The sequence below is a fragment of the Cynocephalus volans genome, chromosome 14, assembly GCF_027409185.1.
Source record: "Cynocephalus volans isolate mCynVol1 chromosome 14, mCynVol1.pri, whole genome shotgun sequence".
Classification (NCBI taxonomy): Eukaryota; Metazoa; Chordata; class Mammalia; order Dermoptera; family Cynocephalidae; genus Cynocephalus; species Cynocephalus volans.
This window is the reverse complement of record NC_084473.1, coordinates 52,270,810-52,285,808: the sequence shown is the minus strand read 5'-3', so window position 1 is coordinate 52,285,808 and position 14,999 is coordinate 52,270,810. Positions and strand designations below refer to the sequence as shown.

Sequence of the window (14,999 nt, the reverse complement as noted above, 5' to 3'; positions counted from 1 at the left end):
AATGCTTAATATAAACATATTCTGCGTCATCTGTATGACTACTTCATAACAAAGATCTGCCAAAAGATTTCAGTGCCCATATTTGATTTTGAATTTATGATCCAAGTACTACTACTTCAATTATTTTGGATTGGTGTGAGGAAACAGAGGTGGACTTAATATGTAAATGATACTTTCTAGCATTTCCAGCTGGAGGGAAGCTGATTGATTCAAGGGATTCTAACGGAAAGAAAGTTATTAAGTATTTTGAACAGGGGAAACTAGAGGGAAAAGTAAAAAATGCTAGATCAAAGCTGAATCTACCCTTTATTGAGTGCTGAACAGACCAGGTACTGTGATAGATATCTTATATCATCTGCCACATCTAAACCTTACAAAAACCCAGTGAGATTCATAATGCTATCTATTTTCATAAATGAGGAAACAGGGTCAGAGAGATAGGGTCACACAACTAGTAAATGACAGAGAAAAGACTGGAACGTTAGGACTAACTACAAGTCTATGCTCTAAACTATTAGGCTAGAGCCGGCCATTGAGCTCAGTTGGTTAGAGCTTGGTATGATAACAGCAAGGTCAAGGGTTCAGATACAGTACTTAAGCACTTAACGAAAGATGATTTAGGATTCTTACTCTATAAATCCAAAGTCACATTGAATCGTGGCAAGTAGATTTTGAGAGATTTGTTTTTATGAGAGGTTTCAATGGGTTGGTCTTGAAAACACTGTGGCAACTCAAGGTAAAGTCAAAGGTAAAGGAAGAGGCAAAAACGATTTTAACACTAAATACCCATAAAATAGGTAATGGTAATCCCTTCTATTGGCATGGAAATCCCAAATCAATAATAATAGTTTGTGAAAGTAAGGTGTCAGGAAGCTGCTTTGCCAGCAAATCACTTGTTGATTTGGAGCCCAACATTTTTAATCCTTACAACTATGTTTGACTGTGTACTGGGTTTTATTGTTGTTGTTTGATTTTCTTTGGGGGAAGGAGGTTATGACTGTCAAAGAGAAAAATACATCATAATACCAAAATGATCATTGGTTCATTCAAGGAACATAAAGAATTTCTAAGACTGGATTAGTAGGGGTGGGAGAAACTTATACACCCCCTAAAAATGTATCAAATACAAATTCCAAAAACATTTTTTTCATTTTACAAGACATTTATTTTAATAGTAGCTGGCATTTTGCATTTGAGAGTTGGTTTAGAAAATATTAACATTTGACCAAAAGGAGGCAGAGAAACAAATTGCTAAATATTAACAGGTGAATCACAAATGATGATAATGATATCTAAAATTACGATATAGGTTGATGAGAAATAAAATTAGTTTACTAGAAGTTGGTTAACACAAACCTTTGTGGTAACAAAAAAAAGAATTTTTTTTTTTTGAAGGCTGGCCTTGCTGTGGGATTTGACCTTGGTATTATAACACCACACTCTAACCAACTGAGCTAACTGGACAGCCCCTTGCAGTAACAAATTTATGTGAAATTTAGGAAATAAAAACCAGAGCAGAAGAGGGAAGTGGGAGATCTCTTTCCATAGCCCACCACACGGATTCTCCTAATTCTTAGTTCACAGAGCCGAATAATAATAATGTGTTGTCACAGCAACATGCATGAGCTTGGAGAAAATTAAGTGAAACAAGTCAGGCACAAAAAGGGAAATACTGCATGTTCTCACTCATGTGTGGAAGCTAAAAAAGTTGATCTCACAGAAGTGAAGAATAGAATAGTCCTTACTAGAGACTATTAAGAGGAATGGGGAAGGGGGAAAGGGGAAGATGAATGGGGAGAGGGTGGTCAATGGATACAAAATTATGGAGACTGGAAGAATAAGATCTAGTGTTCTGTAGGAATATAGGGAGATTACAGTCAACAACAAATTACCGTATAACTTAAATTAGCTAGGGCCGGCCCGTGGCTCACTCGGGAGAGTGTGGTGCTGATAACACCAAGGCCACGGGTTCGGATCCCATATAGGGATGGCTGGTTAGCTCACTGGCTGAGCATGGTGCAGACACCACCAAGCCAAGGGTTGAGATCCCCTTACCGGTCATCTTTAAAAAAAAAAAAAAAAAAACTTAAAGTGGCTAACCGAGAGGATTTTGAAAGTTCCCAACACAAAGAGGTGACAAATGTTTTAAGTGATGGATATGCTAAATACTCTGATATGATCGTTGCACACTGTATAAATGTACCCAAATAGCACATTGTACTCTGTAAATACAGACAATTATTATGGATCAATTTAAAAAATTAAAAAGAAAAAAGAAAATATAAAATAATAATAATGTGTTGTCAAATGACTTCTATTATTACTATATGTTATTTCTTTTTTCTTTCTTTAGGTGTTTGGGCATTTTATGGTTTCGTTTTTGTTTGGGGCAGCTAGCCGGTAAGAGGATCCGAACCCTTGACATTACTGTTATCAAAACATTTACTCTACTGGTTAAACGCTTACATTTTTCTTGGGCTTTCTTATAAATTACGATAGCACCAAAAAAAAAAAAAAAAGCATTATTACCTAATTTCCTTTCATTGGCAGATAATTATAAAAAAGAAAGACAGATTACAACAAAATCGCGTTCTGATAGGTTTGACCCTCTCCAGTGTTCGTAGACGGCAGCGAAGGTATCCGCTTCCCCGGCGTTCCTCAGGCACCCTGGGAAACGAAAAGGCTCTGCCCCACGGCCTGCGAAGTGAGCCAATCAGGGTGCAGCCCGGGCTGATCGCGTACCGGTGTCATGGCGGCCTGCAGGCACTGCTGCTCGTGTCTCCGGCTCCGGCCGCCGGGCGACGGCCCCCTTCGTCTGCCACGGCGGGGTTGGGCACTAACCCAGTTGCAGGTGCGAGCACTATGGAGTAACACGGGATCCCGAGCTGTAGCCGTGGACTTAGACAACAGGTAAGGAACGGCGTGCACATTCCCTTTTCACAAGGCATGCTGCCTGCCACGCCGGGTACATTTCGTCTCCCAGGGTAGAAATCCAGCAGCCCAGCTTTCCTTAAATTCCCTTTACCCCAAACCTAAATCCCCAATTCCCTATCTTGAGTTAAAAGTCTGTCTTCTGGGACCCTCCCCCTTTCCGCGCCGTCTCGTGCCCTTTGCTCCGTAGAACCCACTTCTTCTGTTCCGGGCTTCCTTTCTCCAGCCGAGTCTGTCTTCTGTCCACCTGACTTCTGTTCTCTTGACTTTCGGGGACCCCTAGGCTCTGAAGTGGGAAACATTCCACCTCGGGATAACGAGTTGACAATGTCTCCTTATGCCATTCAATACAACTGATTGCCTAAAAGTATGGCCAGTACGATCCTGGAGAAGAAGGGAAAGGAATTGAACGTCAGTTATATGATATACGCAATCTTTTAAACCTGTAGAGATACAATTACCCCATTTTATATATAAGACAACGGATACCCAACAAAGGTTAATTTTCTCAGAGCTACCAGTGCTAGAACTATGGGACTAAGCGGATTTTGCACTTGTGTTTCTCGCTTTAAAAGACCATACTTTTTCCATGGGTCCGTTTGCCAGAATTCATGTCAAAAATCCCACTCCCCCGCCCCTCCGGTCGATATGGGGATCCGAACCCTTGGCATTGGTTTTATAACACTGCGTTCTAGCCAACTGAGCAAACCAGCCAGCCCCAAAGTCACTTTTTTAAAACTTCTACTCGGAGGCTGGCCGGTTAGCTCATTTGGTTAGAGCGTGGTGTTGATAGCACCAAGGTCCAGAGTTTTGATCCCCATACCAGCCAGCCACCAAAATATAAATAAATAAAACTTTTACTTGTTTTTGCAATAAATGAAATTTCTAATGCATACTTAGCATATCTAAATTTTTTACATGTACTTTAAAATCTTTTTTGACCCTAGTTTATACAAAACACCAAAAAATCTGACTTTGTATCCAGGCCTTCCTCCCTAACTTAATGAATGACTGACCTTGATCAAGTTACTTCACCACTTGTGCAAAATGAGGAGACTGAATTCGATCAAGGATCTGCAAACTTTTTCTGTAAAGGGCCAAGCAATAAATATTTTAGGCTTTGTGGGCTACATACTGTCTCTGTCACATATTCCTGTGAGTTTACAAACCTTTTAAAAATATTAAAAGATAAAATAAACATTCTTAGCTTAATGGCTATACAGTAACAGGCTGGGAGCTATATTTGCTGATCCCTAGACTAGATGATCTCTAAGGCCCTTTCAGCTCATGGGATTCATTAGTTCTGACTTCTGGGAGGAAAGGATATCTTTTCCATTCTTGTTTGGTTTGGGGGGGATTTTTGGCAGCTGGCCAGTACAGGAATCTGACCCCAAGACCTTTGTGTTATAAGGCTGCACTCTAACCACCTGAGCTAACCAGCCAGCTGTCTCTTCCGTGCTTGAAGGACTGCACATTCTTCTCTGAAGAAATGCCCCCAGAACATTTCATTGAACAGACATCTACTGTGAGCTGGGTCGTACTACTGGGTACTCAAAACAACAAGATGCAGCTCCTGCTCTTCATATTTTCTACTTCAACTCTTTCATTTATTAGTCAACCTGGACCTCTTTTATATCTAGTTCTTTTTAAACCTCTGTCATGTGTTGAAATAACTAGGTTCATAAATATAATACCTGCTAGATGAATCAAGTCTTTCATCTTAAGTTTGTCATTTGCAGCACTTATTGAGTGGCTACTGTGTACCAGTCACCTTATATTTGTTATCATTTATTCTTTACAACACCCTGGGAGATTGTGTATTATTGTGATAGGTGGTTTTCAGATAGTGTATTTGATGCTCACAGTAATCTTTGAGAGACAAGTGTTTAATTTTCATTTCAGCAAACTTTTATTGAGCATCGCTATATACAAGGTAACAGGGTCTGATGAGAGGGTGAGATGAACTCACATTTAGCACTGGGAAAAATACAGTGGGAGAGATAGAGCACTACAGGAGTACAAAGGAATATTTATTCCATCCTACAATTTGCTACTGGAGGTGAATCTTGAAGGATGATGAGGAATTAGCAATGATTCAAATAGCAAGGACAAAGTAGTAGAGAAAGTGGCAAGTGCAATTGCAGAAAAAGGAGAGTGCATTTAGTAGTACATGAAGGTTTCTATAGGCAACATTTAAGAGTTTATATTATGTCCTAAAAGCAATAGGAGTAATTTTAAAGGAGTTTTAAGTAGGGATATGATCTAGTTTGTGTGTTAAAAGGTTATTGCAGTCAACAAGGAAAAGGATGACCACAGACTGAACTAAGGTGATAAAATAGGAATTAACATTTAGGAAGGCGATTAGCTTCTACACCCCCAGAATACTTTATCTCTCATTCAGATTAATCCTGTGCCTTCGTTTCTATATTTAAGCAGCTCTTAAATTCCCCTTGTAGTTTTTATAATGATCATGAGTTCTATTCCTTTTGGTTTGTTTTTTGCTAGGGGGCAGGGGAGGGGGACTTGGTAGATTTTAATTCTTCTATTAGAGTCTTTGATTATTTATACTAAGCTGGGAATAGTGCTGATGACCTAAGTCATTTTGTATTGAATTTTTGTTTTCAAACAGAAAATTAGAAATATCCTCTGGAAAACTGGCCAGATTTGCAGATGGCTGTGCTGTAGTACAGGTAAAAAGTCCAGGTTTTTAAAATTTTATCTTAAAAATGGTTATGGAGATGAATAACTGAATAACTTTACAACATCATGTAACATCTTAGAATTGTGGTACTAGAAATTAATTCAGGTACTCCTAAGATTATTTCTAGTGTCAGAACCATTCCAGACAACAAGAAAGTCAGGCAGGATGTATTAAATGACCTTTAAGATTCCTTCCAACCTTATGGTTCTGTTTTATTTGGTTGTGCTGTTCTAGAGAAAGTTATTTTTCTATTTTCTTCAGTAGTAAAACTTGGGGAATTTTTTATTATATATAGCCTAGATTTCCTCATTAAAGTATTATTCTGTTCATGCGACATGATTAAGCTGCCAGTCAGCCTTTTCTCCTTTTGATTCTATAACTTTTGAAAAGTTCTTTGACTATTCTAATACTAATGATGATCTGCGGTAGGGATCAAGATTGGACTACTTGTGAATAATTATTTATAATATTATGCATATAACATTATAAATAATATTTATAATATTTAAATAATTTATTTACAATAAATTATAAATGATAAACATAATAAATAATGTATAAATTATTATATATAAACATTGTTATAAATATTATATGTAAATATTTATACTATATAAATATATATTATTATAACATAAATAAATATAAATTATAAATATAATTTAAGTTATTTATAATAAATAATTTATAATGTAACTTATAGTAGTTTATTTATAATATGTATAATAAATAATTATGTATAATATATACATAATAATTACATATAATAATTATGTAATCATGTTATAGAATAACAGATCTCTTTCCTTGAGTTTAATTAGAGTGAGGATTCATTCAGTTGCTACTTATATGTTAATATCTGATTTGAAAAGAATTTACCAGTGCTGTTGTTTATGTTTAAGTCAGGTGACACTGCAGTGATGGTCACAGCTGTCAGCAAAACAAAACCTTCACCTTCCCAGTTCATGCCTTTGGTGGTAAGTATTTGCTGATTTATATGAACTGTAATATAGCATAAATGTAGGATTTGTAATATTTTTGTCCAGTGTCTAGTTAGTACAAGATATAAACATTGCACAACAGAGGATTTTCCTTAGTTGCTTAATACTGAATCATTAAAAGAATGTAAACCAATGGCTTCATAACAAATTCTCATACTAATATTAAGTATACTTTAGAATGTTCAGGTGTATAAATTGACAAGAACAGTGATAGTCCATGAGTACTTTGATGTTGAATAAGCAAAGCCTTCATAGGTTTCTCTTCAGCATGAGCCTGCAAGTATATGTTTAGTGAAGAGTTGATTAGGATTTTACAGCTTCTTTCTAGTATGAAAAGGGAATACAGTTTTATGTAACAGAGTTGATACAAAAAAGGTAATGTTTGACTTGACCAAAATGAGCTAGTATGGGAAGTAGTGATGCTAGGTAGCTATCTAAGTGGAAGGCTTTTGCTGAAAACATTTCTATCAATTTCTGTCAATCTGTTGAAACATTTCTATCAACTCTCCTTTCCCCAAGAGTTACAAAACACTAAAAGTGAATCAAATATTTTCTATTCTAGTCTAGAATATGTTATTAGCAACTTCAAGAGAATTAGTATTTACATAGTAGTTCTGAGAGTATAGTATGTTACTAAAAAAAGGAATCATGTCAACTTTATTTTTTCATTGCTGCTTCAGGTTGACTACAGACAGAAGGCTGCTGCAGCAGGTAGAATTCCCACAAACTATCTTCGAAGAGAGATTGGTTCTTCTGATAAAGAAATTCTTACAAGTCGAATAATAGGTAAAATATTAACATATAGGTATAAACCCTCTCTAATATGTCTATGTTGGCATTTCTTCCATCTGTGTTTTACAGTATCTTAAATTTTTCTTCATTGCATTAACAGCACCTGAAATTATTTACTCTCTATTCTCTCACTCAAATGTGGGCTTCATGAGAGAAAAGACTTGAGTTTCTTCACTACTGAATCCTCTGTACCTGGTATACTGCCTGGCACAGAAAAGGCATTCAATAAATATTTGTTGACTAAGTGAATGAATCTATTGAGCATATGAATTCCATGACACATGCCTCCACTCTGTTGAATCTATCCCTAGTGTTTTTCATTTTCATGGTCAGCGTTGTGATTCCTAAAAGCATTATATTCATGAACTACTGAAATATGCTATAATCTTCCAAATCCTTGACATCCCTAAATATTGTGGAATTGTTTGTAGTGTATAGCTCTTCTACCTAGAAATTGCTAGTTTGTATATATTTATATGTATTCATCAGATACAAGATACCAAGGAAACATTTTCTTTTGGTGTGCTTGTTGGTCTTAAGTTTCTTTCCTTTGCTTATACATGTAACTGATGCCTGTGGAACCAGAATGAAAGGTCACTCTTCAATCTTTACACTTAATGATCTCCTACCCTGCTTGTTTTTTGTTGTTAGGGCATGGTATGTATTAATTGAAGCATGGATATTTACCTATGTCCCTCTTAGTAAATCAGTACAAGGGGATTTTTTGTTTGTTTGTTTTTTTGGTTTTTTTTCATATTAAACAGATAGCTGTATTAGTTCAAAAGATTTGAACTGTACATGGTCCAGGGTTCAGATCTCTATACTGGCCAGCCACTAAAAAAAGAAAAAGAAAAAATTAAACTGTAAAGCAACTCTGTTAGTACTATTTAATCTCTCTCTCTCTTTTTTTTTTTCCCTTTGGCAGATCGTTCAATTAGACCTCTTTTTCCAGCTGGCTACTTTTACGATACACAGGTAGGTAGGGCTTTAGACTTATTTGCTTCCAGATCAATTAAAAATTTCTTAATGATTCTCTATAATACTTTCGAGGCTAAACATTATAAAGAATGTGAAATAAGAATTTTTGATGTTGCTGTTGCATTTTACATTGTTTTTTTAAAAAGACAATACTTTTAGAAAGCTAACATTTATTCAGTGTCAATATGAGCTGACACCTGAATTATGAGTAGGAGTCAGCCAACCAAGCAGTGTCAGGGAAGCATTCCAGGCAGATGGAATGAGAAGCATAAAAGCCCTGAGGCAGGAAAGAAATTGGTGAGTTTAAAAGGTGGTCTGTGTGATTGAGGTGGGTGGGGACCAGATAATATGACCTTGTAGGTCATATTAATAATATAATTGACAATTTTTATTACCTATCTTTATTACTGGATACTCTGAACCTCTACTTTATTAAATCTTAATACTTTCTGAATACTATTTTCTTTCAGTATAATGACCCATAAACTTTAATTATTTAACCGTTTTATTTATTTGAAATAAATAAATATGCCTTGCAGATATGTATGTTTTTGCAAGGATATCACAGCCTCAAATAAGTTTCTTAAGTATATGACATAGGCACATCATTGCCGTATAAAGTAATTTGTTGGTTTGTTTCATCTATGCATATAAACAGAAGACCATATTTTTTATATAATAGAAATAGCTAACAGTTACTTAATGCTTGCAACATACCCAGTATTGTGGTGATTTACATATAATGATTCTGTAATTCTCATAGGAACCCTTTAGCAAGATGTTGTTATTTTTCCCTATAAACATGAGGAAACTTTTGAGGTTTAATTTAAGTAATTTACCCAATGTCAAGCATTTAAGTGACAGCCAAAATTAAGGGGTTTGGCTACAATGCCTATGCTTTTAACTATATAGTACTCCTATATTTTAGGCCAAGATGTTAACCTAATTGATAGTCCTCCCAAATAAAGCAGACTTTTTTTAAAAGTGCTTTCAATTTTTTCCCTTTTACCAGATCCTTTGTAATCTGTTAGCAGTAGATGGTGTTAATGAACCTGATGTCTTAGCAATTAATGGTGGTAAGTATAAAAAATAGAGATTAAAATCTCTGTTGAATTTTAAAAGCAATGAAATGTTTTAATTTTAGCTGTTATTTTTTTCTTTTTTAAGCTTCTGTAGCCCTGTCATTATCAGATATTCCTTGGAATGGACCTATTGGTAAGTTAGGATTTGAAAATAAGCAGTATTTATGTTTTTTTCAGTAAATAATAGTGAGCATCTTATAGCAATCACATAGATTTATTGGCTCTTATTTATTACCTTTCAGGGAATTGGACAAGATGAACATACTAAAACTACTTTTGGGTCTTTCAGACATTTTCATCCTTACCTTGGGTTTTGTTTCTAATAGCAATATATTATGGTGTTATAGATTTTATGTCTCTAGATATTTTGACTTCTTAGTTGCCTCTTTCTGTTAGAGGACTTTGGACTGGGAAATTATCAGAGTACATACTGTTTCAGGATAGGATAAATGTGTGTTTGTAACTTACAGCTTTTATAAATTGTAATTGTGCAAAATAAAAATGACTCAGGTAAATAATTATTGAATGTCCTAAGTGCTAGATTCTGAGCTAAACACTAAAGGAACAAAGGCAGACTAGGTACTAGCAATACAAAGATGAAAGAGGCAGTTCTTGCTTTCAGCGTAAGTAAGGGAAAGAGATGTACTTTTTAATAAACAGTATTATTATAAAGACATAGCCAAAGTGCTTAGAAAATGATAGAGAAGTGTGCCTTTAGTTTTGTGAAGTTAGGTTGTCAAGAAAGATCTCAGAGTAGTCAGCATTTAAGCTGAACCTTAGTAGGAAACAGATGTTAAGCATTTACGTTGAATAAGAAGAGCATGAACATAACCATAGAGGTGTGGAAGAAGTGATATATTTGAACAGTTCAGAGTGGCCTTCTGAGGCCAGAAGGCAGGGCAGGATAGAATATTCTGTGGGCCTTAAAATATCATGGTAAAAATACGGATTTTATGCTTTGGTCACCATCAAAGATAGGGGATTGAAGCCATCACTGGAATAATATCTTGAAAACTGGTAGTTTTTATTAATTGCCAATATATTAATATATTTTAGGGGCGGTACGAATAGGAATGATTGATGGAGAATGTGTTATTAACCCAACACGAAAAGAAATGTCTTCCAGTACTTTAAATTTAGTGGTTGCTGGAGCACCTAAAAGTCAGATTGGTAAGAACTTTAAATACTACATTTATTCTGGATTTTACTTAAAAGTTCTGGCTCCTTAAAAATGCATTTAAACTCTTTCTTGTATGTGTGTTTTGTCAGTAGCCATAAAGATTTTTGTCTTGTTTTACCTCTGTCCTATTTTGGTAGTGTTCTTTATATCAGAGAGTACCTAAAATTATAGAATGTTATGCAGCTTTAATTGAAATATACAAAAGTCTTTATTTACCAAGATAATTTCAGTAATTAATTTTAGGCTAATTACCGGCCAACTGCCGAAAAAAAATTAATTTAGCTAATTCAGTCATTCTAAGCCTGCTTGATGTCCTCTGAGAAAGAGGTGGCCTGTTTCTAGTAGATGGAAAACTGCTAATAAAGTAGAAGAAAGTACTGAACATGGGTCACCTTCACTTACTCCCTATAACAAAAAATTGCATGAATAGAAATCAGAGCCTCATTCTGTGGAAGGAGAATGGGCATTAGCAGTCAGAATGGCCTGGTTTGGAACCCAGCTCTGCCACTCACTATAGCCATATGACCTTAGACAAATTACTTAAGAGCTTTTATGGTCAGTCTGTTCTACTGTGTGACATTTGTTGTCCAGGACTTTTTGACATGGCATCTTCTGATGTTGGAATATGGTGATGAAGCATAAAGTAAACTTTTAGTGCTTTTTATACAGGTAATGTGTGAAACTCCTCATTTCCAGCTTCTGCTTCTGGTATGTTGGTCAGTAATGAAGTTAGAATTAGACAAATGTTTGTTATGATAGACAAAACACATACATAACAGGAGTTGTGTGCTATCTACATATTAATTGGGAATTGTGTTGTCAAACCAAATAACAAGGCTTAAAAAAGATGGAAATTTTTTCTCTCAGGTAGAAGAAATTCAGAGGTGGTGAGTCCAAGACAGTGATAATGGCTTTATGATGTCTTTAAAAACCTAGATTCCTTCTAACTTCCTGCCCTGTTATCCTCAAAGTGTGGCCTCATCTTCACACTTATGAACTGGTTATCAGAACTCTGACCAACTCATCTGACTTACAGGCAGGAGGAAGAAAAAGAGGGGAATAGCAAAAAGGCATATGCCAGCTGAGTGAGTCACCCTCCCTTTTAATGAGCTTTCCCAGAAATCCCCACACAGCAGTTTTCATGTACATCTCATTGGGCAGAACTGTGGCACATGACTCACCCTTGACTGCAAGGGAGGTGAGGAAATGGTTTTTGGTTTCTGCTTCCTGAAGTGAGATTTGTACTGGGGGGAGCTATTGTGTAGAGAGGGTATTGCAAAGATTTGGGAAAGCTGTGAATAACAGATGACCTCTACATCTGTGCGAGCATCTAGAAAAGAGCCTTGAGGAAAATATTGGTTAACTATTTAAAGTTCATTTGGTCTGCTTCTGAATTTTTTTGTTTAAGGTTACAGTGTTCATTATTTTCAATTAGTAAATTGGTCTGGTTACTTTACAGAGGTGTTGTGAAAATAAGAGTCAGAGTTTGCAAAGTGCCCAGCATGCTTGGTAACTAGTAAGCATGCAGTTAATATTTGCTATTATCATTAAGATACAGGAATAAACCTCTTCTGATTGGTCATATAGCCTCTATCTACCTTGGAGTTCGAACCCCTCTAATTTTAAGTAGACAGTGGAGGAATGAACTAAGGATCTTTATTGCATCTATGGCATGCCATAGAAACCCCATAGGTTATCTTCCAACTGGCTATTCTCACTTTTTGCTGCCTAGATGGAACAATGAGATTCTAAAGACTGCACAAACCTTAGACAGTAGTTTTGGGTAGAGGGAGGCTGAGCGTTCAGGACCATCCAATAAGGAGACTGGTTTCAGGAATTACCGGCCTCCAATTTGTGACTTTTGCATCACTATTTCCATGAAGATATTCAGCCAGCTCTCTCCACTTTCACAAAGGTGCACCAAGTAGATATTTTGACCCCTTGTTCGAATTAATATTGGGCCCAAGTCAAATACCATCATTATAGAGCTTCTGGGATACAAAAATACAAAAAAAGTAATTGCTGCTATTTTATTATTAAATTATTTAGTAATCCAAATCTTTAAAATATGATTGTATAGGGCAAGAATAATTTCTCCATGTTTTCAGCTGCTAGATTACTTAGACAATATTCTGCACAATACCATTTAGATACTTATTTTCAACTAGTACATTTAATATCGCTAATTTTTCTGTGTGTGGTAGTATGTAATTTAGGCAAAAGTATACCAGTAACATGTTTTTAGAAAAGATTTTGTGTCTTGAATTCATAGCTTCAACTAATTTGAAAGATCTTTCATCTTCAACTACTAAAAATAGTTGACAGTTTAAAGTAATCATTTCAACAAGCTTTTTTATTTAAATTTTTAGCATCTATGGCAGTGTTGTCCAATAGAACTCTCTGCAATGAAAGAAATCTTTTATATCTGAGCATGTGACTCCTGAGTACTTGATATGTGGCTAAAGTGCCTGGGGAACCAAATTTTTAATTTTATATAAAATGAGCTAATTTAAATACATAGCCATATGTGGCTAGTAGTTACCATGTTGGACAGCACAGGTCTACACACTTAAAACTATAAGAAATTTTCTTTTTTTTCTTTAATAGGGAATTTTATTATAAAACATTTTTTAAAAGGAATTGCTTTAAAGTTTAATTAGTGAAAAATGTATTTGGAGACTATCCACTTTCTTTTACCATATTCTTTTTATATTCTGTTTTTAAAATCAATTTATTTTGGTATAACTTACATACATTAAATGCATTATTTTTTCTTTTTATCTCAAATTTAATTCTGTGAAAGCGATAAAGGATGTCATGGAAATACAGATGAGGAAAGAATATAATCATCTCAGTGTCGTAGTATCAGAGGACGCTTCATTCATCATGCCCAGAATGAAGTTTTGTTTTATCTTCCCCAAACACTAGCATGCCCCATTCTCCTTTTTATTGCTTGTTTTGCTTAGTACTTCTTAAAACAAAAATAATCATCTTGAATTCAATGTTCAGCTGCCAAAGAAAGAATAACAGCAGGGGGTCAAATGGTCAAATGGGGTCAAATGAAATTGTAAGCACTGGCTGGCCCAAATAGTAGACAGTGGTTTTTATAAATATGACCTTATTATCTAAAAATCTTCTGAACCAGGGTCTTCTAAACAAATTGATAACTCACACCAGCATGATTTATGTTGAAATATTCACAAGGAATAACAATGTGTTCTTTGAAAACTTAAGATCTCAGACTATCCAAATTTGAATTCAGGTCTTTGAGAAGTGAGAAGCTTGTACTAAGCAACTGCTACATTTCTGCTGCAGTAAGTTATTTTGGACAGTTATACCTAGACTCTCCTTGGTTTCATCCAGCAAAATGTCTAGGGTACAAACAGGAAATCATGCCAGCCAGTTAAGGGTTCAATATGCATGATTTTTATTCTCTTGCTCTGAGAGCTTGTATCAAAAAGAAAAATTAAAGCAAGGAAAATAACTGAAGATTTATGGGCCTTTTGTGCTTTAAAAAAAAAAAAATGGTATCCACTAATTTGCTCAGATGTATTTTGAAGTTTTTAAGAATGGTTTTTAAGGTTGGAAAGGAGGGAAAACATTCACTACCCCTCCCCAGAATTTACGTAGAGAGTAGCAGTCTTTACACTCAAAAACTGTGCCAGCAGTTCAAATGTGACCAAAGTAAATGTAGAATGGAGATGTTCTAAACACAGCTAGGACTCAGCAAAACACACTAAAATCATGATTACATTTTGAAAGAAAATGCACAAAAACCAAGTAGGCATTTTGAGATTTTTTTTTCATTTGAAGGTAATCTTAACACTATTAAATTTACAAATATGCTAATTTAAATACCCAATCCTATTTATCTAAAACATACATTGCAAGCATACAAATATCTGTTCTCTCCACATGTCAGTGCCCATTCATATCATGGTTTGGAAGTGGGGAGAATAGATTCCCCATATACCTGCAAGTCAGCAAGTGTTTCTTTACAGTTAACTTTAGCAAAATTCATACAAAATAGTAATTAACAGTGATCTTCTTTACTTGTTAACTCACAAGGAAACACCTTTAAAACTGCATTTTGTTAAGTGTCTGTACTAAAATGTAGAAAAACTGAATTACACAAGTATTAAAAAGTTAAAAATTCCGTTTTTTTTTTTTTTTTAAAGATGACCGGCAAGGCAATCTTAACCCTTGACTTGGTATTGTCAGCACCACGCTCTCCCAAGTGAGCTAACCGGCCATCCCTATATAGGGATCCGAACCCATGGCCTTGGTTTTATCAGCACGACACTCTCCCAAGAGAGCCACGGGCCGGCCCCAAA

At 35.4% G+C, this 14,999-nt stretch overlaps 1 protein-coding gene across 2 annotated transcripts in view; it reads left to right on the top strand.

The window, feature by feature from the left end:
* The first annotated feature begins 2,717 nt into the window (after window positions 1-2,717).
* Window positions 2,718-14,999, top strand: part of PNPT1 (polyribonucleotide nucleotidyltransferase 1) — a 48,959-nt gene continuing 36,677 nt past the window's right edge. The window contains exons 1-8 of one of the 2 annotated variants that reach the window (XM_063078296.1): window positions 2,718-2,910; window positions 5,561-5,621; window positions 6,535-6,609; window positions 7,314-7,419; window positions 8,351-8,400; window positions 9,416-9,479; window positions 9,571-9,618; window positions 10,542-10,655. In XM_063078296.1, the coding sequence (XP_062934366.1) occupies window positions 2,750-2,910; window positions 5,561-5,621; window positions 6,535-6,609; window positions 7,314-7,419; window positions 8,351-8,400; window positions 9,416-9,479; window positions 9,571-9,618; window positions 10,542-10,655 (679 nt within the window). In that variant the 5' untranslated portion in view covers window positions 2,718-2,749. The remainder of the gene's footprint in view (window positions 2,911-5,560; window positions 5,622-6,534; window positions 6,610-7,313; window positions 7,420-8,350; window positions 8,401-9,415; window positions 9,480-9,570; window positions 9,619-10,541; window positions 10,656-14,999) is intronic. The other variant, XM_063078297.1, reaches the window with a different exon arrangement.